Source organism: Sciurus carolinensis, chromosome 5 (assembly GCF_902686445.1).
Source record: "Sciurus carolinensis chromosome 5, mSciCar1.2, whole genome shotgun sequence".
Lineage (NCBI taxonomy): Eukaryota > Metazoa > Chordata > Mammalia > Rodentia > Sciuridae > Sciurus > Sciurus carolinensis.
The window spans coordinates 25,187,137-25,210,218 of record NC_062217.1 but is presented as its reverse complement, the minus strand read 5'-3'; the positions used below and the strand labels follow the sequence as shown (position 1 = coordinate 25,210,218).

The 23,082-nt window shown below is 38.5% G+C and overlaps 1 protein-coding gene across 2 annotated transcripts in view; it reads left to right on the top strand.

The window, feature by feature from the left end:
- Positions 1 to 23,082, top strand: part of Flt1 (fms related receptor tyrosine kinase 1) — a 168,558-nt gene that overhangs the window by 38,240 nt on the left and 107,236 nt on the right. For both annotated transcript variants that reach the window (XM_047554532.1, XM_047554533.1), the window contains exons 5-10: positions 12,376 to 12,500; positions 16,247 to 16,409; positions 16,507 to 16,643; positions 19,042 to 19,216; positions 20,143 to 20,260; positions 22,344 to 22,513. In XM_047554532.1, coding sequence (XP_047410488.1) covers positions 12,376 to 12,500; positions 16,247 to 16,409; positions 16,507 to 16,643; positions 19,042 to 19,216; positions 20,143 to 20,260; positions 22,344 to 22,513 — 888 coding nt within the window. The remainder of the gene's footprint in view (positions 1 to 12,375; positions 12,501 to 16,246; positions 16,410 to 16,506; positions 16,644 to 19,041; positions 19,217 to 20,142; positions 20,261 to 22,343; positions 22,514 to 23,082) is intronic.

Genomic DNA, 23,082 nt, shown 5'->3' with positions numbered 1-23,082 from the left:
GAGAGGGGATGCTCTCCCTGGGACACTACCTGCCCTCTCCCTCCTCCCCACAGGCCTTCTGTACCAACTGGCTCCTACTCATTTTTCAGGCCTGAAGTTAAACAGCACCCTTTCTGGAAGCTACCCTAGGAGTGGCGCTTCTGCTGACCTCCTCCTTTCACACAGGACTCGGCTCTCACCAGCTTTGTGTTGACCGGAATTGAATCTATTTTGCTTATCATGCTAGCCTAGGACCCAGCACACCGTCTGGTACATAGAACCATTAAGTGTTTGTTAAATGAGAGAAAGGAACATGGGATTTTAAGTTTATATTAGTTTTACCTGGGTTCCTTGACTTTGAAGAGGAAATTGAGGGCACAGTGAGCAAATGAGCCCAATCTGGACACCAGAACTCATGGATGAAAAAATTACCAACAGACTAGAACAGTGAACTATGATTAGCAAAATGCGATTTGATAGGAATAGATATAAAGGCCTGTATTTGGGTAGCAAAACCCACTAACTACCCTTGTGCTATGTGGGGTAACCTGTGGCCCAGACAGCACACCTGGGAGGGACTTTAGGCTTTCAGTTGACTCAACGTTCATCAAGAGAATGGATCCAACTGTGGGATACAGTAATAAGCAGGTGGTATCCAGAATGAAGGTGGTGCTAATCTTACTGTTTACACCTCAAGAGAAGCACTGAACATAGGATTTCAAAGCAAATTATTTAACCTCTTTATATTATTACATCATCTGTAAAATGGGCACCTGCCTTATAGGGTTATGGGCAGTACATAATTTCACAAGTTTATTTTCATTGGCAAGGAATGACTGAAGAGATTGAAATGTTTAATCTAAAAAAGGAAAGAACTGGGTGGAAAAGTAGGAGACAGGAGTGTAATAGTCTCCTTTCAAGTGAAAAAGAGATTAAACTTCCTCTTCATGATCCTGGATGGCAGAACAACTATCTAAGAACAAAAGAAGTCAAGACAGGCAGCTTGACATAAGGAAACACTTTGTAACACCTAAAGCTATCTAAATGTGGAATGAACTGTCTTGGGAAATGGGGATTTCCCCAAGTATGTAGGTAGTCAAGTACAGGACAGGTGCTCACTTGGTAGGACTGGTACCCAGTGCAGGTCAATATTATTTCCTGATTTCTGGCTCAGGCTCATTTCAAAATAATCCAATGAGATAAACTCTATCACTAGTATTTTTAAAAAAGTTGGAGGCATTCAATATAGTATTCAAGGTTGCACACTTTGTAAATGATCTAATCAAGCTTTGAGTCCAGGACTGGTAGCCTCTGAAGCCCCTGGTCTTTCCAGTCTGCCTTGCCTGGGTTTCCACCCCAACTTCCTTGGACTTTCGTATGCAGCACAGGGTTGCAAACTGGAAGTGCGCATGTCAGATTCAGGCCAGACTGGCAGGCACAGTACATTTGGCTGCCAATACTTAAAACTGGAAGAGTTAAAAATCTGATTTCCTACTTATTTTAAAAACTGGAAACTCCAGTCACTTTGGCCCGTATTCCCACTTGGCAACAACTGACCGTAGTGAGCAAGAGCTCCCGTTTCCAGACACAGCCCTCACATTCTAAACTGCCACCAATCCTACTGTCTTCACTTCCTCTGCTCATGTTCCTTCTTTGCCTGGCTCCGGAGGGACATGATTATGGAATACGCTAGTGTGAACATTTCAAATAAATGCAAACAAATCACAAATGTGGGACCAGGACAGTAGCTGTCCTGTGTTCTCGATGAGGAAGCTGAGGCCCAGAGTCCCCCCCGTGGCAGAGGTCATCAGCACAGCATCTCCATGAACTCTGGTTCCCAACTTCCCCTGCTCATGAGCAGGAAGGGGAGGCTGTCCTGATGGAGTTCACGGAGGCTCTTCTCCAGGAGACCTAGTGTCCCAGCTGGAGACCGACCAAACCTCCCCTGCCCTTGAGAGGGGACATCCTCTCTAATCTCCTTGAACCAACCCGGGCTGGCTCTCATTTGGCTGTTGGTTCTGAGGTGGTCATCACAAAGTCTCTCCTGGAGTCTCCAGAACCTTAGAGCAGACAGCTAAGAAGGGGACCTGTGACTCAAGCCCAGTTCACTTTGCTGGGGTCTGTCAGGGGTTTCACTACCTGTCTCTGAGTCGTCATTTCTCTCCCACTAGGTGTGGACAATTAAAGGTATAATTATTCCCAAGACATTCAGGAGTAGCAGGGTCAGATTTTGGTGTGGTGGACAGAGACTGGTCCAGGATCAGGACACCCAAATTCAGGTTTGGTGGAGCCAGTCCTGTGTGTGGAAGGTCTCTCCTCTCTGGGACTCAGCATTCTCAAGAGATGCAGTCATAAGGCATCTTAAAAGTCCCTTCACAGTTTTCTTATGACTCAGAGGAATCATAGAACTTGGGACGTGACCAAAAATCTTGTCAGTAGAAGAGTTATAGTTGTTTATTAGAGCTGCTTGCTTTTTCCTTTCCTTTCTCCTTCATTTGTTTCATTTTCCTTCCTCCCTTTCTTCTTTTTTTCCTTCCCCATCCTCCCTTCTTCCTTCCTTCCTTCCTCCTCCTCCTTCTTCTTTCTTTCTCTCTCTCTCCACCCCCCCCCTCGGTCTCTCTCTCTCTCTCCCTTCTCTCTCTCTCTCTCTCCCCGCTCTCCCTTTAATGCCTCAACTGATAAAGCTGAAGATCTGGCTGAGGTCAGTCATCTGGAGAGAAGGACACAGAAACCCGCCAACTGGTTTCACGTGAATACCTGAGGGGCTCAGAAAGCCCGGGACTTTCTTCACCTACAGTCCATCGAGCTTACCATCTACCCAGCATTTCACTCTTACTGAGATCTTCAGGTGACTTGGAGTTTCGGTGTGAATTTTTAAAATGGTGTCCCTACTCCTCTTTAAGGCAAAATTTACTATTTACTTTGTCCTCTAATGAACACAAGCGATCCTGGGGTGTGAGGTGTCTTTGCAGCTAGACCATGAAAACCTTGAGTCCGTGGACTAGGCCTGATGCGTACTGCCGGGTACATAATACATTCAGATTTCTCCTTTTTTTCCCTGCCAGCCTTGTGTGATGTCCTCTCCATATACATCTGTTGTTGGTGTGCTGTGTGGGTTAGGGCAATAGATTATCCTGATCCCCAGCTGCTACAGCCCCCATTCCAAGGAGCAACTTCACAGAGGAAGGAAAGAGGCTGAATCATCATCCCTGTTCTTTTCTCTCCTGACTCTTCCCTGTTCTCTTCTGTTTTTCCATCCACTGTGATCAGCAGGGCAATAGGACTTCTAAAAGACAAGGCAAAATCATGTCTTTCTTCTGAGGAAAGGTAGGTAATAGAGAAAGAGCTTTGTTAGAATGAGTTGCTTCTTATCTTGTAGTACACGTCTGTTTTTTAAATATTTTAGGATAGCAACTTGAGTCTGAAACACAATGGCCTTTCTCTGTTTACCTTGCTCTAACAGAAAGATTTGAGTAAGGTCTCAGTGGCAGAAACGGGCAACTAATATTCCTTGGTCACATTAGTTAAGATTACTACTTTTGAATCTGGATACTGATTCACCAGTAGTGATGTTATAATTCTATGATACTCATTTAGATAACCAGGATAAATCCCCCCAAAATATTGAATTGAACATTCCATGTGAACTGTACTACTCAGAAGAACCCATAAAGTGAAGAGTTGGCCCTGGAAGATCTCCAGGAACTACTCCAGCTCAGAAAACAATGGGTCACTATTTCTAATAAAGAGCCCAAAGCTTTCTTTCCAAATAAGTTTTTATTGAGATGTAATTCACATACCACACAATTCACCTATTTAAAATGTAAATTCAGTGGTTTTTAGCATATTCACAGATACATGCAACCAACAATTTTACAACATTTCATTATCTCAAAAACAAACTCTGATTCTCACTCATATCCCCTCCACCACCACCCCCCTCCAGCACTGAGCAACCTCTAATTTCCTCTCAGTTCCTATAGATTTGCCTTTTCCGGGCATTTTATATAAATAGAATCATACAATGTATGGTCTTTTCTGACTGGCTTCTTTTACTCAGCATATTTTTGAGAGTCATCTGTGTTACATTATGTATTAGTTCTTCATTACTATCTTGTTGAATAATAGTTTACTATATAGATAAACTCATTTTAGTTATCCATTTATTAATTGAATGACATTTGAGATGTTTCTACTTTTTGACTATTTTAAATAATGCTTTAACAACCATTGCATACAAGTTTTTGTGTGGACGTAAGTTTTCATTGTCTTGGATAGCCAGAGGTGGAAACACTAGATCACATGGTAACCCTGTTTATCTGAGGAACTGCCAGACTCTTCCAGTGTGGCTGCACCATCAGAAATGGATGAAGGCTCTGATTTACCTACACCCTTGCCAACACATGTCATCATATCTTTTTTTTTTTTTTTTTTAATGACAGCCAGTGGTTGTGAAGTGGTCTCTCACTGTTTTTTTTTTTTTTTTCATTTTTTTTAGGGGGTGCTGGGGATTGGACTTGGGGGCACTCGGTCACTGAGGCACATCCCCAGCCCTATATGGTATTTTATCTAGAGACAGGGTCTCACTGAGTTGCTTGGCATCTTACTTTTACTGAGGCTGACTTCACACTTGGCAATCCTCCTGCCTCAGCCTCCCAAGTCACTGGGAATATAGGCGTGTGCCACTGCACCTGGATCACTGTGGTTTTGATATTTTCCTAGAGCTCATGATGTTGGACATCTTTTCATGAGTTTATTGATCCTTTGATATTGTCTCTGGAAAAATGTCTGTTCAGATCCCTTTTCCATTTTTAAATTGTGTTGTTTTTATTATTAAGTTGCAAGAGGTCTTGAATTTCTACTTTATATGTATTGTAAATACATTTATATTCTAGAGACATGTAATATATCTAGATTTATATATTCTAAATATAGCTATTATACAACTATATTTTTAAAATATATTATGGGCATATATAAGTATTTTCTACATTCTTAATATAAGCACCCTAGTAGATGTATAATTTGAAAAATATTTTCTCCCATTCTTTGGGCTATCTTTTCACTTTCTGGATAATAGTCTTCAAGACACACAAGTTTTTGATTTTGATAAAGTCCAATTTGTCATTTTTTCTTTTGTTGTTTGTATTTTTGGTTTATAGGATGATTTAACTGATTTCTTCTACGAGCTTTAGAGTTAGCTCTCACAGTTAAGTTTTGATCTAGTTCTGGTTAATATTTGTATATGGTGTTGATTAAGGTTCCAACTTCACTTTTGCATGTGGAGTTGTTCCAGTAACATTTATTGAAAAGATTATTCTTTTCCCATTGAATGGTCTTGTTGAAAATCAGCTGAATGTAGACATGAGTTTATTCCTGGAGTCTCAGTTCCATTCCATTGATCTCTAACCCTGTCCTTATGCCACTACCACGTTGTCTTGATCACTGTTGCTTGTTTTATTTGTTATTTGGTAATTTTTGGTACTAGGGACTGAACTAGGGTGCTTTACCACTGACTACACCCCCAGCACTTTATTTTTTATTTTGAGATAGGATTATCAGACATACCAAGGTAGTGCAAAAAATCAAACACATGCTCGGAAGCCAGTCCACAAAACAAACTTCACTTCTGCCAGAAGGGCGTGCTACCGAAAGCTGGCTAGACAGTGCACTGCGCAGGCAGCTCAGCTGCTTTTATCCCCCTTGCCCTGATGGGAGGAGCTCAGGGTTACAATCAACACGATTAGCTAATTTTATAACTGGGGCAGCAAAGGGAAGGGCTATAGTTTAAAACAGCTACAACTGGATTTTTACATCTCAGTTAAGGCTAAATACTATATTTTGAAAACGGACAGTCGAACGTTCTATTTCTCACAGGGTCTGGCTGAGTTGTTTAAGGCCTAAGTTGCTAAGGCTGACCTGGAACTTATGATCTTCCGGCCTTAGTCTCTCAAGTCACTGGAATTACAGAAATGCCCCGTGTTACTGTTCATAGTTTTAGTTTTGAAACTGAGAAATATTGAGTCCTCCAATTTTATTATTCTTTTCCAAGATTATTTTGTCTACTCTGGGTCTCTTGCAATCATCTAGAATTTCAGAATCATTGTCAATTCTACAAAGAAGTTAACTGAGATTCTGATAAGAACTGCACTGTAGGAGATAAATTTGGGGAGTATTGCCTTCTTAACAATATTGTCTTCCAAACCACAAATATAGGACATTATCCCAACTATTTAGATCTTCTTTAATTTCTTTCCACAATGTTTTATATTTTTCAAAGTATAAACTTTGCACTTATTTTGTTTAAGCACTTTATTCTTCTTGATGCTGCTGAAAATAGAATTGTTTTTATAAGTTCATTTCCAAATTGTTCACTGAAGTTATAGACATACAATTCATTTTTGTATATGTATTTTGTATCTTGCAATCTTAGGATTTTCCTTGTACACGACCATGTTATCTGAAAATAGAGACTGTTTTCCAAAGTAATTGCATCATTTTGATCTTTCCAATCTGGATTTATTTATTTTTCTTGCCTAACTGCCATGGCTAGAATATACTGCATGGTATACTGTTGGGTAGAACTAACAGAGATGAAAAGCCCTGTCTTATTCCTGATCTCAAGGAGAAAACATACAGTATTTTACTATTAAGTACGATGTTAGCTGTGGGGTTTTGTTTTCTATTTTTTTTTTTTTTAAGATGTAATTTATCAGTTTGAGAAAGTTCCATTCCGTTCCTAGTTTGCGGAATGTTTTTATCATGAAGTAAGTTGTATTTTGTAAAATACTTTCTATGTTTATTGTGACAATCTTGTGGTTTTGGTTTTTATTCTATCAATATGGTATATTAATTACATTGATTGCTCTTAAGATGTTAAACCAGTCTTCTTGTATTCCTGGGACAAATTCCCTTTGGTCACTGTGCATAATATTTTTTACATGTTTCTGGATTTAATTTGCTACTTTGTTGTTCTTGTTGTTCCTACATCCATATTCATAAGAAATACTGTTCTGTAGTTTTCTCGTGATGTCTTTGGTTTTGGTATCAGTCTGGCTTCATGGAATAAATTCAGAAGTTCTTACTCTTCTTATTTTTTGGAATGATTTGTGAAAAATTAGTATTACCTTTTTAAGTTTGGTAAAATTCACTTACCATTTGGGCCTCAGCTTTACCTTGTGGATAGTTTTTTTATTTTGTTTTGCAATTACAAATTTGATCTCCTGTTATAGGTCTTCTTGGTTGTCTATTTCTTATTCAATTAGTTATAGTAGTTTGTGTCTTTCTAGGAATTTATCCATTTCATCTGTTATATAATATATTGGCATGCAATTATATTCCTGTATAATGCTTTTTGCTTAAGTAATGTCAGTAGTAATATTCACTGTTTCACTTCTGATTCTAGTCATTTGAGTCTTCCCTCTTATTTTTCTTGGCTTATCTGACAACTTTGTCATTTGTGTTTGTTTTCAGAGAACTGGCTTTTTGTTTACTGATTTTCTCTGTTGTTTTTCTTTTCTCTTTCATTAGTTTCTACTCTAATATGTATCACCACCTCCCTTTTCCTTGCTTTACACTTAGTATGCTGTTCTTTCCTGGTATCTGAAGGTGGAAGGTAGATTATTGATTTGAAATCTTTCTTCTTTTTAATAGACACATTTGTATGTGAATTTTTTTTTTTGTATGTGAATTTCTAATTACTGCTTTATCTTTATCCCAAAAGTTTTGCTATATTGTTTTCATTTTCATTCATTTCAAAGCATTTTCTAATTTCCCTTGTGATTTCTTCTTTAACAAACACTTATTATTTAATTTCTACATTTTTGGGTTTCCCAAATTTCCTCCTGTTATTAATTTCTAATTTAATTCCACTATAGTTAGACAACATACTTTGTATTATTTCTGTCGTTTAAACTTATTACATTTGTTTTATGACCTATCATATACTCTATCCATGAGAATGTTTCATGTGCATTTGAGAAAAGAGTATATACCGCTGTGATGGGAAGACTGTTCTAGAGATGGTTGTCAGGTATAGTTGGTTAACAGTGTTGTTCAAATGATCTAGTCCCTTTTTGATCTCCTGTCTAGGTGTTCTATTCATTATTGAAAGAGGATACTGAAATCTCCATTTAAGAACTGCCTGTTTGTCCCTTCAACTCTGTTTTTGCTTCATGTGTTGTTAGGTACATGTTTTTAATTGCTATATCTTCCTCATGGATTGACCCCCTTTTTCTTATTAAATGTTCCTCTTTATCTCTACTAACCTTTCTTAAAGTCTATTTTGCCTGATGTTAGTATAGCAACTATAACTTTGTTGTGATTGCTTCAGAACTGTTTGAAATTGTGAAAAATTTTGAAGGACAGTATGAGTCATTGAAGAATTTGCCTCTTTTTTTTTGCTTATATTTCAAATGAAATATTTTACTAATTGACAACCTGCCCTTGAGGATTAGGTATGATCCATAGCATGAAGACCTGTATGATTTGAACTCTCATGTCTAGATGGAGCTGTCTGCATGAGACTGGTTAATGAGTTTTAATCCTCTCCCCTTCATCCTCAATAAATGAAAATCACACATCCTCCTTAAAATAACTAGGAATCCTCATGACCAGGACTTAGAGGTAAGGAAAATGCAAATAAAGGGAAAGGACATCTGGAAAAAGTTTATAAAAATCATAAAAATGTAAATGTGCTAGAAAAGAAGATATTTACTCTTGAATCCCTTTTTGAGGCAAAAAAAAAAAAAAAAAAAAAAAAAAGTTCCCTCAATTTCAGGGGTCATTCATGTGCTCTGATCCCAGCAGAGCTCCCAGGTGATGCCAGTAGGAAACAGTAGAATAAAGATGGCATCCCTGGGGCCTCCACGTCTATGCTTCTTAATGTGCCCACATGATTACACATGACTTCAAAAGGAAAAAACACATTTTAAAAATAGACATAATTCCGTCCTGAGCAAGGGTCCCTGTTTGATCTTTCCCTGTGTCCAAGCACACTTCTTGTCCTGAAGGATAAGTGACAGTCAAGATACTCCCATTGGGTGAAAAAACCTCATATTCTGTGCCAGTTTCCTGTCACTGCTTTGAGCTCTGAGAGTTCAGAGAGGTGAGGGCAGCTTGACCTTTACCTAGCTGTGTGTTGGCATGCGTCCCTGGTGACAGTGTGTCTGAGCTGCCAGTATACCGGCAGTCTCTGGAGCAGGTCTTCCTCACCCTTTCAACAACCAGCCAATTTGGTCGCAGGAAACCACTCTGCAGTGCTGGCTGGGTTTAGAAGTCATTTTTAATTTTGTGACAAAGACAAATGTGCCCTATGGGAGTAGTAAGTGGTTTTACTGGTGATATTAATGGAACCGTGACCTCCTCTGTATCTATGGTCCTACAATACAAAATATGTTTGTATTATGTCAGGCAAGTTCATTCTTAGCCCTTCCTTAAAGCAAATTGCAGAGGAAGTATACTATTAATAAGCCAGAGAGTAGTGGTGTCTCTGTGTGTGTGTGTGTGTGTGTGTGTGTGTGTGTGTGTGTATCTACAATCATAAACTCATTTACAAACACAGTGGATTTATAATGACACTATTGACCGTCATACAAATGATGTGTTTTGAATGAACATAAATCACTGAAGTTCTGACATCTTTGAACAACTCTGTGGGCCCAGTGCTAAAACTGAAGTTGACTTTTATTTTACTTATTTACTTATTTGCAGTACTGGGATTGAACCCAGGGGTACTTTACCCCTCAGCCCTTTTTATTTTGAGACAGGATCTCCCTAAATTGTCCAAGCTGGATTGTAGGTTGAATTTGTCATCCTCCTGCCTTAGCTTCCCAAGTTCAACCTGGGATTACAGGCATGTACCACTAAGCCCAGCTTGGAATTGGCTTTTAGAGGCCAACAGCTGTGGTAAAACTTTTAAGTGTTTAGGGGATTCAAAGAGACAAAGGGGAAGAAGAAACTCAAAGGTTTATCAAATTAGCCACTCTAATTTTCATTTGAAATTAGCATTTCCCTAGCCTAGAAATGATTAGACTGATGTTTACTATTTCCTGTAGGAACTTTTTATGCCAGTGTCCTTTGTTTTTCAACATTTTCATGGTTGCTTAAGGAGACAATAAATTAAATATGAAGGATTTACAGTTTAGTTAAATGAATTAAACCATTTCCTGGTGTTTGTGTTTACCTTGGGACTCACAAAGGAGACAAAAATACAGACTCACAGGAGGAAGGAAAGGAATGATCAAATCCCAATAGTCCTAGCTGAATGTCTAGCTCAGCAACTTTATTTAGAGGAAGAATTTAATGCTGATAAGAAATCTCTGCCTCCATTTAATTAACTTTTCCTCTATGCATATGTTCTACACACACTGAGAATTCCTAATAAACATACAACTTCATTAATTCTGTCAGTTAATGTCTCAGTCTATTATAAAGGACAAAACTAAAGTAAATCAAATACAAAATGGACACATTTATCTCAAGTTAAAAGAGTGCTTTATAATTTGGGTTTTAACTTTAATTAAATACTATTGTAAAATAATACAAAATCATTCTAGAAATGCTGACAAGTACAGAAGAAGGTAGATAAGAAAGTAACTCATAAAGCTACCACCCAAAGATAATCATAGATAACATTTGAGCATATTTGCTTCCAGTCTTTTTTCTATGGCAGCATGAGTCTGAGGCCAAGGTGTTTTCAGGGCCAAACCCCCTCTGAAACTTTTTGAAGAAACCATCCTTGTCTCCTGCTACCCTCTGGTGGCTCCCCTGCAATCCATGGCATTCCCTGGCTTGAAGAGGTCACACCAGTCCCCATGTTTGTCCTTACATGGCCATCTTAGAAGGATGCCAGTCATATTAGTTTAGGAGCCCACTCTATTTAGCTTACTTAAGTACATTTCAGCAACCCTATTTCCAGCTCAGGCCACATTCAGAAGCACAGGGGTGGGAGAGTTAGGACTTCAAACATATCTTTTGTTGTTGTTTTGGGGGACACAGTTCCACCCCTAACAATCAGCGTGGCCACCATCTGTTCTAGACAACCGCTGCCTGCTGACTGTGCTTGTTTTCTTGCAATTCATTCTCCACTCAGCATCGAGACTTTCCTAACCAACTGATCTGAGAGGACCAGTAGCAGGTGAGAGCCTGGCTGGTTCTTTCAGGTCCAGATGGGGAGCTTACTCTGGGCATGTTAGGCTGGAGCCAAAGTGGGAGAATCAGAACTCAACAATTGCAGAAAAGGTGGCTGCCTGAGGGGGTCAATGGATTCCTGAGGGCAAGGGCAGGGGGACAGTGAGAATGTTTATAAAAGGATCTGATGTTCATTCTGGTTCCCTGGGGGTGGGGGGAATTTACAGGGAAGCCAAACAGGAGGTTTGAACCCTGTTTGCCTCTGAGATGGGCCAAATGCCACACTTAAAAGGAGGAATTTTGGTAATAATTTGAAGTTTTCCAGACCTCTTTGCAGGCACTTGCATATACTTTGCTCTTAACAGATAAGCAGTGGCTACTAAAGAAACAGATCTAATATGCATATGAAATAAATGCAGTTTTCAACACTGTTTCCCCCTAAGCAGTTCAGACTTTCTTATTCATTATTAGTCTACTAGGAAAGGTCTAGGAAACCTTTAAATCATGCTTCTATCATTCAAATGATAATCCTCTGACCTGCTACACTTCTGCATCTTCTCTAACTCCAAAGGGAGCTAACTTTCCTCATGGCACCTGTGCCCTTTGAGCTGGCACAAAGGCTCTGGAGGGCGCTTCCTGGAGCACTTAGCATAGCTGTGGTAAGAATACTCTCCTTTCTCTCTCACTGCACTTCTGTAGCTTTCCCCCACAGTAGTTCCCCACATCTCACTTGCGTATTAGGACATCAGAGCAATCCAATCGCAGACCAACAACTAAAAAAGAAATTTGGTTTTAATAGGCAAACTTTCCTTTTCTGGGCAGAAACACAGAAGGCCAAATTCAGAGACAAAGAATGTGAATATAAGAACTACTTTTCTTTTTCTTTTTTTTTATTAAATTTTATTTTTATAGGCTGCATTTTGATTCATTCTACACAAATGGGGTACAACTTTTCATTTCTATGGTTGTACACAATGTAGAGTCACACCATTCATGTAATCATACATATACATACGGTAATACCGTCTGTCTCATTCTACTGTCTTTCCGTCCCCTACCCCCTCCCACCCCATTTTCCTCTACACCATCCAAAGTTCCTTCATTTTTCTCTTCCTTGCTGCCACCCTCGCCACCCCACCTCGTTACATATCGTTATCCCGTGTATCCTTGGCCGTGCTTGGATTACCTCACCAACTACTTTGTCTACATGTTTCTATTTCAATCACTTACATATTTTTAAAAAACTGTTTTTTTTTTTTTTTTCAGATATAGGTAGACCTTTCATAGAGATGTACAGTGAAATACCTGCAATTGTATATATGACAGAAGGAAAGCAGCTCATCATTCCCTGCCGGGTTACATCACCTAACATCACTGTTACTCTAAAAAAGGTAAAATTGGGCAATGCTACTCCCAGAGTGTTTTTACTGCAAATGAGCTTAATGGAGTTTTAATCATTTTGTCTCTCTGGAATAATTTTAGACATTTGGGCTTCTCAATGGACTTATCTGTAACAAAAGGATAATGTCTTAAGAGCAATCTAAATGAATAACAAAAGAACTAAAGTCATGAAGCCTTTTATACACTGTTACAAGTCCAAATGTATGCAAATGTGAGAAAAGCCAATTCTGTTGCTTACACAAATTAATAACTTGGCAGAGTGGCTCATCAAGATCATTGCTGAAGACAAACTGTCAGCAGGCTGCCTGATTGTCCAGGCATTGGCATCCTCTTGCTTCATGCTATGAAGCAACCACCATCTTTAGTTTAGAGTTGAAGAGTTCCTGGTGACCTAAAAAAAAAAGAAAAAAAAAAAGTTTATCTTCTGCTGGACACCAAATTTAGTCTTTTATAAAAAAGGAGAAAGAAAAAAATCCATCCATGGGACTTTTCTTTACATTATGCTAAAAACTGTAAAAGAAAAAGATTTAGAGTGAACTCTAATAAAGACAAGCTGCAATGTGACATTCTAGCTAATTCATCAACAATTAGAATTAGGAGTATACTAGAACTAAGAATTGGAGAAAAAAAATTCCCCAAATGAAAACTACTAAATCCTGAAAGTTTAGAGCTTTTAAGACAAAACCTCCAAGGTAGCACCTCACACTGCCCAACACATAACGGGTACTCAGAAAGTGTTTGGTGGTGGTGAAGTCGGAAATGTTCAAGTTGTGAGTCTCAGTATCACCTGTTGACCCTGAGTCCTGAAGTGCCATGAGGTGTCTCCTTGACTTCTTCCTTTGCAGTCACTCTCCTATCTTCCTAACTTGACTTAAGCCCTCAATGTAGTCCATCAAAGTCAGGTTTTGGCCTCCATTATAGCTGTGTCCCATTGCCAACAAATATAAAAAAACACAGTGGGTATCAGAGCTGAAAACATTAGAGAAGTCTAACTCCTCAACTGATCTAGAAAATACTGAGGTTTCAGGATGCTGGGGACTTCTGGCCATACTGAGCAGTAGAGCCAATATCCTGACTTCCCATTCAGTGCTCCCACCCTACCTAATGGTTTAGTTTGCATAAGAGGAAGGAAGACTAGAGCTACTCAGAGAAGAGGCTGGTGCCACACTGCCACTAAAGTACTGGCAGACCAAGTGACCCAACCTCTGTCCACCTCAGTTACCCCATTTGAGGGGTGGGATGATTACAGCAGTACTGCCTTGCAGGTTGTTAGAAGGCCAAATAAGGCAATATAAGGAAAGTATTTGGACCAGTGTCTGGCACGAGACAGGTCCAATTCAATGGTCTACTATTAGTAGTATTTATTTTTAATTTTAATATTCAGTACTTGATTTTTAACTGCATGGCATTATACCTCTTGGTCTGAGATAATAATTGCTACATGATCAACATGGAAAAAAACATGGGGAGCCGGACACAGTGGCACCTGCCTGTAATCCCAGCAACTGAGAGGCTAAGGCAGGTGGACTGCAAGTTGGAGGCCAGCCTGGGCAATTTGGTGAGATTCTGTCTCTGAATACAAAATAAAAAGGGCTGGGATGTAGCTCAGTGATAGAGCACCCCTGGGTTCAATCCTGGTACTACAAAAACAAGACAAAAGTCACAGGGATAGGAAAGCCTGCCCCTTCATGTAAACCCTAAGGAGGTGGGTTTTCTGTCACAGACAGCATTCCAAAATTCCCCATGTAAAAATGTGGAGCAGGACCAAGTTATTTACTCTGTTTTACTACCTTAGATCTATACTGCACAATTTTTTTAAAAAAGGGAGAGAGAAAAAGGTAAAATTCTAACCAATTTTGGTTTGGCATATGTTAAATACTGAAAATATTCTAGCCTGTTACATATCTATGTTGATGTAAAATTAACATCTTTTCCTTCCATTTCACTTATCATCCCTTTTCTTCTAATTCACTGTCTGCCTCCCTCTTCGTTTCTCCTCCCCTGCCTACTTTGGTGGAACCACTGTTAGGTAAGAGGCAGGCATCTCTGCCCAGAAATTTCTCTTGAGGCTGCCGTCTCCATCTACTTGTGTGTCTCATATGACATGCAGCAATGACCAGAGCTGATAGGCTACACAATTACTGTTTTTCCTCTTGTCAGCAGAAAACAGTTTGTCAATGGAATAATACTAGTGGAGGTAACAGAATATGAAAAACTTTAAAAGAAATGTTAATAAAATATTTTCAAGTTGTGCTGAGGAAATCCATCAGCAAACCTTTCTTTTAGATTTAGAACGTACTTATTTTCACTTATTTTTAAAGTATCATAGATTTCAATTCTGAGTTTTTTCCCTTGTTTGTGACAAATTAGAAGAGAAGGTCCTTTCCCCCACTAAATGCAGAGCATTGCTAAGTTAACAGGTAGAATCTTGATTTTCTAAAACATGAAAGGAATTCTTCAATTGATTTAAGTTCTTCATAAACAGGATGTAATTAACTTAACTACAAGCAACATTGATAACAAATACCAATGCAGATATTCTTACTGGGAGAGACACAAGTGACTTCTGGACCAGAAATTTCTGCCATAGGATCACAAATCCAGATTCACAACTTCAACAAGCACTATAAATACTTGATAAAGGGAGAAAGGGAGGGATGTCAGATATGCTGTTGAGAGGAGACAGAAAAGATTTCAAACATCTTTATGGATGTTAGGTATTTCCTTTACAGTCTGTTGGGAGAAGGTAATCTGATTCTTTCTACTTTTCCAACTGGGACAAGTAATCATGGTAGTCTGTCCCACTGAAATTGGGCTGGCAATTGGGCATCTGGGGAATTTGACTGGCCAGTCTATGGAGCAATGACCATTACCCCAAGCCCCTGGTGGAGTGTTTAATTTAAATATTAAGTCCTGGGGTCTGGGAGTATTGTTCAGTGGCAGAGCACTTGCATAGCACACTCAAGCTTCGGGTTTGATCCCTAGGACCACACACACATAAAAGTCCCAGCTATTGGAAAAAGGCACAAGGAGAGAACCAAATAAAGTATTCTTTTCTTTCAGTGAGTTTCTCATGGTGCTTGGGAATACTACTAAGAACTTGAGGTCACTCCATTTGTAAAGCCATCCTCACTGTCAGTGGCTTCCCCTCTCAGAGGCAGAATTGATGCCTCATGTGATGCAGCAGGACTCTCAGAATAGCCCTAGCCAGTGTCACATTAGTTATGAATCTTGGAGGACCTGGAACTATTGATAATCCCTTTCAAGATGGTCACCTCTTTTAGGAGCCGTGCAAAATGGAAGAACAAAGTTATGACTTATTAAAATTTCCAGAAGATAAGGACACGTGAGGATAGCTCAGAAGCCCCACTGAAAAAATGCTAATTGTTTTCTCTGTTGAGTACCAGGTCCGTTTACTCTCAAGATTCCCAGAGACCAGAGAGTACGATATGGGCTCCCATCAAAAGTCTGACATAACAGCGAGTTCTACCCTGGGTGGGTGTGGCTTATTGCCAGGCCTGAAAATATATTACCATAATTACTATGATTTATCATAATACAAATATATCTTGCTGTATGCAAAAAAAAAAAAACACACTAAAGAACCAATGACAACAAACCAGAGTTTACCTGTGTTTTTTTCATTTTAGATGAAAATTAAGTTTCCACTTACAGCCAATGAAAGTTTTGCCAAAGTGCTAATGTGATTTGTTAAAGTATGTTTCTTCCTTTTCAGTTTCCATTTGATACTCTGATCCCTGATGGAAAAAGAATAACTTGGGACAGTAGGAAGGGCTTTATAATATCAAATGCAACATACAGAGAAATAGGGCTTCTGACCTGTGAAGCAACAGTCAATGGACATTTGTATAAAACAAACTATCTCACACATCGGCAAAGTAAGTGATGCTCCAGGGGCATGAAACGTGAGCCAGAATGTTCTGTGGCTTATCTGCTTAATGAAATCTTTTAAAAACCTGTCTCTTCTGCTCGCAGCCAATACAATCACAGATGTTCAAATAAGCACACCAAGTCCAGTGAAATTACTTAGTGGTCACACCCTCACCCTCAACTGTACTGCCACCACTGCATTGAACACAAGAGTTCAAATGACCTGGAGTTACCCTGGTAAAGTGAGTAACCCTTTTTTCTCTTTCTTCTTCTGAACACTATTTATTTTTTGTAAGAAAAACCCCATTGGGTTTTTGAGATGAGAAAATTCTGACTCCTACAGCTGTTGTTGGTCAATAAAGAAGTTTTGAGTTTGGACTGGGTACTTTCCTTGCCTGGCATTCATCAGTGTGATGTGCATAGATACCGTCTTTTGATGTCCAGGGGTTTTGTTTTGAAGTATGTTGTGTGCTGTTTCTACTACATGATTCTGGGTGGAAAAAGGGATTGTTTTGTCCCTGAAAACGATTCTTTAGGCTTTAGAGATGAGAGAGAAATTTATCACTAAATGCCAGGCAGGGGCTGTCTTTTGTAATGACAACAACAACTTTTCTGGAGGCTGTTTTTGTCAGCGCTTTCATTTAAGGTACTGGCAGACAGTCAGGCACCTGATTACAGCATGTTTGGAAAAGATACTCCAACCCCGTCATCCAATATTCCATTTGTTAAGTGTCAAAGGAGCAATTCTGTCCTTCAGAAAAATGAGAAGAATGAAGACTGATTCTGGGTCCCTTATTCAAATGGAATATTCTTCCAAATAGCAATTATTTAAAAAATGTTTAGATGGGGAAAAGATGATAAACTGTTCATAGAATTTTGACAGTAGTTCCAGCACCCATACTGTGTCAGTATGACTTATGTAGCATATCCCAAGTATGATTACTCGTTATGTCATTCAGATTACCCAATCACAAAGTTAATTTATGATAAATGATGTATAAAAGATTAATGCATCAGCCCCAAGCTCTTGTTTCCCATAAACATTTCTTGCCATGGAAATAGAACCACTCAGCATCAAGATGCAATAAGCACCCTGTAGGGATACAGGGACTTAGCAGTCATAAACTATTGCTATGACTTGTAGCAGCATTTTCTGGGTTTTGTCAAAAATCAAATATTCTCAATAAATGCCAAGAGGGAAGAAACTTTTACCCTGGTAGTGTTGCTGCTGATTTTAAGAATATTGATGGTACATCTATTGAATGCCAGTAATCTAAAATGGTAACATCCACTGGAACTTTCTGTGGTGGGTATACTATACCTGTGCTGACCAATAAACTAACAATTAGCCACAAATGGCTAAGGAATACCTGAAGTATGACTAGCTGCACTGAGGAAGTGAATTTTAATTTAAATAGTCATGTGTGATTGGTGGCTGCAGTACTGGACAAAGCAACTCCAAAACACAAGATGAACTATTCTCCAAGGCAGAAACAATACCAATGTTACTCAAACTTGGGAAGGAAAGTTCTCAAATAAATAATGCCTATGCAAACAGGCTGCAGCAAGAGGCTCCGCAGACTGGTTAGGGGACTGACTGTTGATGGTGGTGACTGACTTTTCTCTCTGGTTACTGCTGAGAGTAAAGAAAATGTGCCAATATATGTGAAATAAAAAGGCAGGTGGGTCAAAGTTTATTAAAAATGGTAAAGAGAAGAGCTAGGTTCAAGATCCAAAGATCAGTCTGAATGGTTTCCAAAGTCTTTTTTTCCATGACCCACCCCCAGCCCCACAGGAAAATGCTGGTAAGAGGAAATGATATATTATATGTTTGAAAATGAACAATTAAAGGAGAAGGCAATGTGATCTTGTCTTCTCAGAACAGTATGGTGTTCAGATTACTGTGCCTCAAGGGTTTCTCTTGGTCTTCCCTGAGATAAATGTGGGCCAACACCCTTCAAATGCTGGCCAAACTTGCTGATTTTTTTCCATGTCCTAGATCCATTTGCCAAGATTTAGCAGAAATTGGCAAGTAATTCTCACATAGTGAAATAATGAAATGAAGAATAGCTACCTTAGTAGAATACTAAGTAGAACTTAGTAGAACTCATCTTTTCATTTCCAGTAGTAGCAAAGGAAACTACAGTGTGATTTATTAAGGGAAACACTGTCATTAAGCCAGGTACTAAAGATAATTATTGCCCACATTTGTGTGTGCCAGAGAACAGGTTGCTATCTAGAGAGGTGTGTGTGCTGAAGTAAAAATACTAGATTCAGGCTCAAAAGTCCTGAGTTCCTGGCCCATGTTAGCCACTGTCTCTGTGGCTTCAGTTTCTTCACAGGTAAAAGAAGCAGTGATTCTGCCAATGTCACGAGTGGTTGTACAAAATAACTGAGATGATGCATGTGAACGTCAATTTGAAAAACTTAAGTGTCAAATGAAGGCTAGTATGCTACATAACTGAAACACATCTAGACAGATGTAGCTTCCAAACATCTAACTCTAGGTGGATTTGATATCCTTTTTGGAAGAAAAAAGAAGTGGCTGTCAAAATTATGATCTGGGAGATGTCAAAATGCTATTACTTTAAGCATGAATAATTACTACATCTACATTTGTTATACATTTTCTTTCTATAGACAACTAAGAGAGCTTCTGTAAGGCAACGAATTGACCAAAGCAATTCCCATGCCAATGTGTTCTACAGTGTTCTTATTATTCACAAAGTACAGAACAAAGACAAAGGACTTTATACTTGTCACGTGAAGAGTGGACCATCATTCAAATCTGTTAACACCTCAGTGCATATATTTGGTAAGCAATAATTCAGCATTGCCAACTCATGTTATGCTTTCTAATCATCATGGACTTTGGGTTGTATAAACAAATAAATGTTCTTTTGGCTAAGTGTTACACTACCACAACTGAATACAACTTTGCCACAGTCTCTTCCACCCCACTGCCAAAAAGCAAAATATTATTAGGTGCTCTTTAAATTTAATGATTTTTGAATTGGACAGAAAGTCTTTTCTTTAGAAGCTCATAATGGTTAACACCTCAGTTAGATCATATTTATGAAATTCTTCATTTAGTGTTCTATATAAACAAAACAGAAAATGATCAGTTTTACAGTTATTATCTTGGAAAATTTTCTCAAGTACTTCCATGATGTAAGGAAATAAACATAAAGGCTTGATACACTTTTTAGAATTAGTGCTGTTTTATCCCTGGTTTTATTATCATGAAATCCTAATATTGTTGCTTAATTCCAATATGCAAATTCTGTAGACAAAGTGCTTAAAAACCAATTTCCACCCATTGTTGACAAGGAAAACAGTGTGAAGAGCAAAAATTATGGAGCAGTTCTATCAAAAGCCATTTATTTCCTTTTGGCTTTCTCAGTTGTTTTAAGAGGTCAAAGCGACTTTCTCCCATCTAACTCATATTTACTGAGTACATCTTTAGAAATATCACCCCACTTTTTTGTTATTGTAGATATTTTAGATGTTTCCTGTTGCCCTGGCACTGTTTTATGTCTATAGGATTTGTCACCATTTCCTTTGAAAGTGTTTCATCCACTAAGGTGCTTTTAAAGTAGTTTATTCATTGAGCAACATTTGGGCTCACTGGCTGGCACCATTATAATTCAGCTCTTTAGCTTCCCATTGACTGCACCCTCCCTTAATGTTCTGTGAGGTTTTTATTCTTTTCTAATGTACTTATCACTTCTCCTTTCCAAGAAAAAGCATTCATCACTGTGAAACATCGGAAACAACAGGTGCATGAAACCATAGCAGGCAAGCGGTCCTACAGGCTCTCCATGAAAGTGAAGGCATTTCCCTCACCAGAAGTTGTATGGTAGGACCATAACCATTTTCATATCAGTTTAAGACATATTTTGTAAGTAGAAAGATGCAAGAGCCCAATAACTTAAATTCCTGAAAGAAGTATCCAGAGAAATTGCTTGGGCAGCACTGGAGAATAGGAGCTGTATTGATTTCTGGGTGGTGGAGGTGAGAACTGAAGGGGAAAGGAAGAAATGCACCAGAATGAAATAGGAAATGTGGGGTTTTTTAGTGCTCATTTCTGTTGAGATAGTCCCTCACTGACACCAAATTTCTTCATCTCGAAACCTTCCTATGATGTCAACACTCTGAATGAGATGGTTGGGCAACAACTAGGAAGCATCTTGAATGTGTAACATGCTCTATTAACTCTGAAGAAGTGGGTCCTTGTAATGAGGATGCTGAAAATAATTCTTTTATATACAGCTGGTTGAAAGTACCAGTCTTGTTTTAGAATTAAACAAATATTAATAGAGACAAGACTTACTCATTTGCAGGAGTGAACAAATGGACTTACCTGAATTAATTTTTTTTGACTTGAAGGTTACATATTCAGAAATTACTTAAACAGTTTTTTTTTGGTTAATAATCCTAGTACAACAACTGTTGTAAAACAGTGTAATCTGTTTATAATCTGCATTTTGTTAAATTACTTTTAAATGCCAGTATCTTTGGTTTGTCATTATACTGTAAACAAAGGGTAGGGTATAAAACTGATTAGGAGAGCAATCCATACAATACAGAAGAGGTACCATCTTGGAATTTCCTCCACCAGAGCTTTACTTGGCTTTCAACATCATAGGTGTGAAATATTTGTTTTCAATTTTCTTAAATATTTCATAGGGAATTAAAGAGAAAAACTTTGTGTTATGCCTTCATGCCATTGCAGTAGAAAAAGAATTTCTTTTTTTTTATTGTTCTTTTTCTATCTGAAAAAGGTTAATAGTTAATTATTAAATTTTATGTAACTTAGAGACCAGGAGACACCAGTGCCTAAGTGTCCCCTTATCTGTTAGTGCTAACTTTTTCGGTAACTAAACAGCAAGAACCTAAAAATAATTCAACCCACTTCAAAAGTGTCATCCTGTTGATTGGAAATAAAGCAATTCTAAAATGACATTGTAATCACAAGTATAACAGTCATTTTAACTGCTTTGGAACTGAGGTCCACCAGTAATGGGAATTTGTTTGCAAGACTATAATATCAGCATGATTATAAACTGATACCATTTCCAATATTGTACCTTTTTTACAGAACACAATATTAAACGCCTCATAGATTAAAAATGTCCACATAACTGTGCATTTAAATGAAATCCCAGAATTTTAGAGTTAAAGGAATCTTGGAAATTGCTAGAAAATCTGAAGGCACTAGGCTCAACCTCTGGTCATGCAGCATACAGCTTGCGGTAGAGCTAGGCCTGCATCCAGGTCTCCTGACTCACGTATCTACATGTAACTGGATGACATCAAGGCATTGATTCTATATTTAAAATGTTTTTAAATTCCTTTTAAGTTTATAGTTTGTTTGTTTTGTGTCTGAACAGTTCTTCCTCAGGGGAAAATACCTTGATTTCACTATAGTTTTGCTATGAAAGGGCCAACTGGTGTGCCCATTTATATAGCTAATACGAACTCCACATGAGATCACAATAGGAATGTCTATTTTTATTTTTATCTGGAGAAGTGATCTAGTTGATCTGACTTACAATGGCTCTTGTACTACTCATGGAGCCTCAAGGAAAACTCTGAAAAACAAAAACTCTGAAAAACATCTCAAATGGAATCGGAGCCTGTACCTCTGTGTTAATACTTAAGTCAAGATGGCCACCGGCATCTGTGTGGGTTCAATAAGCCATCACCTTTCTTTCTACCCTTGGTTTATTTTTGCTCTTTGCCAATCAATATCAAGGAGTACCCAATCTAAAAACAATACTTGCCTTTACTGCAAAGTTGGTGCCTAAATTTTTAGATCAGTGTTGACAAGCCAAGCCTTGAAAGTGATCAGCTTGAGCTTATACACTGAAACAGCCATGTTATCAAAGTGGTATCAGAGAGGTATGTGAAGTGACTTATTGATCATGTTTTAACCACAGGCTAAAAGATGGGTCACCTGCAACGGAGATATCTGCTCGCTATTTGGTTCATGGTTATTCTTTAATTATCAAAGACGTAACTGCAGAGGATGCAGGGGATTATACAATCTTGCTGGGCATAAGGCAGTCAAATGTGTTTAAAAACCTCACTGCCACTCTAATTGTAAATGGTAAGTTTACATTTTATACATTCTTTGGGTCCTGGTAAGGGGAAAATTAATGAAAATTTATCAATTCAAAAGTCATTATAATAATGCCCCCAAAACTCAAAATTTAATTAATTTTTGCAGTACTGGGGGTTGAACCCAGGGCCTTGCACGTGCTAGGCAAGAGCTCTACCACTGAGCTAAATCCCCAGCCCTTTAGATAGGGTTTCAGTAAATTGCCCAGCTTGGCCCTAGAACTTGCAATCCTCCTGCCTCAGCCTCCCAAGTAGCTGGGACTGCAGGTGTGCACCACTGCACTCGGCTCAAATTTTTAAATAGTTCTTTAAAAACCACTTCTGTACTTACCATAATAATTTCATGTTTGCTTATCTTCCATAGGCAACATGATTTTTATAATCGTAATCACATCAAATTATAAATGTTCTCAATTTTAAAATTGACATTTTCTTCATGAATATGAGGGCTTATAACATTTTAATTTCCCTGACATTAAAACCAGTGAGACTGCAGTCCTTTATGTAAGGGCCAGCAGAAAGTCACCAGAACAGTTCTTGACTTCTGTTCTTCATCTC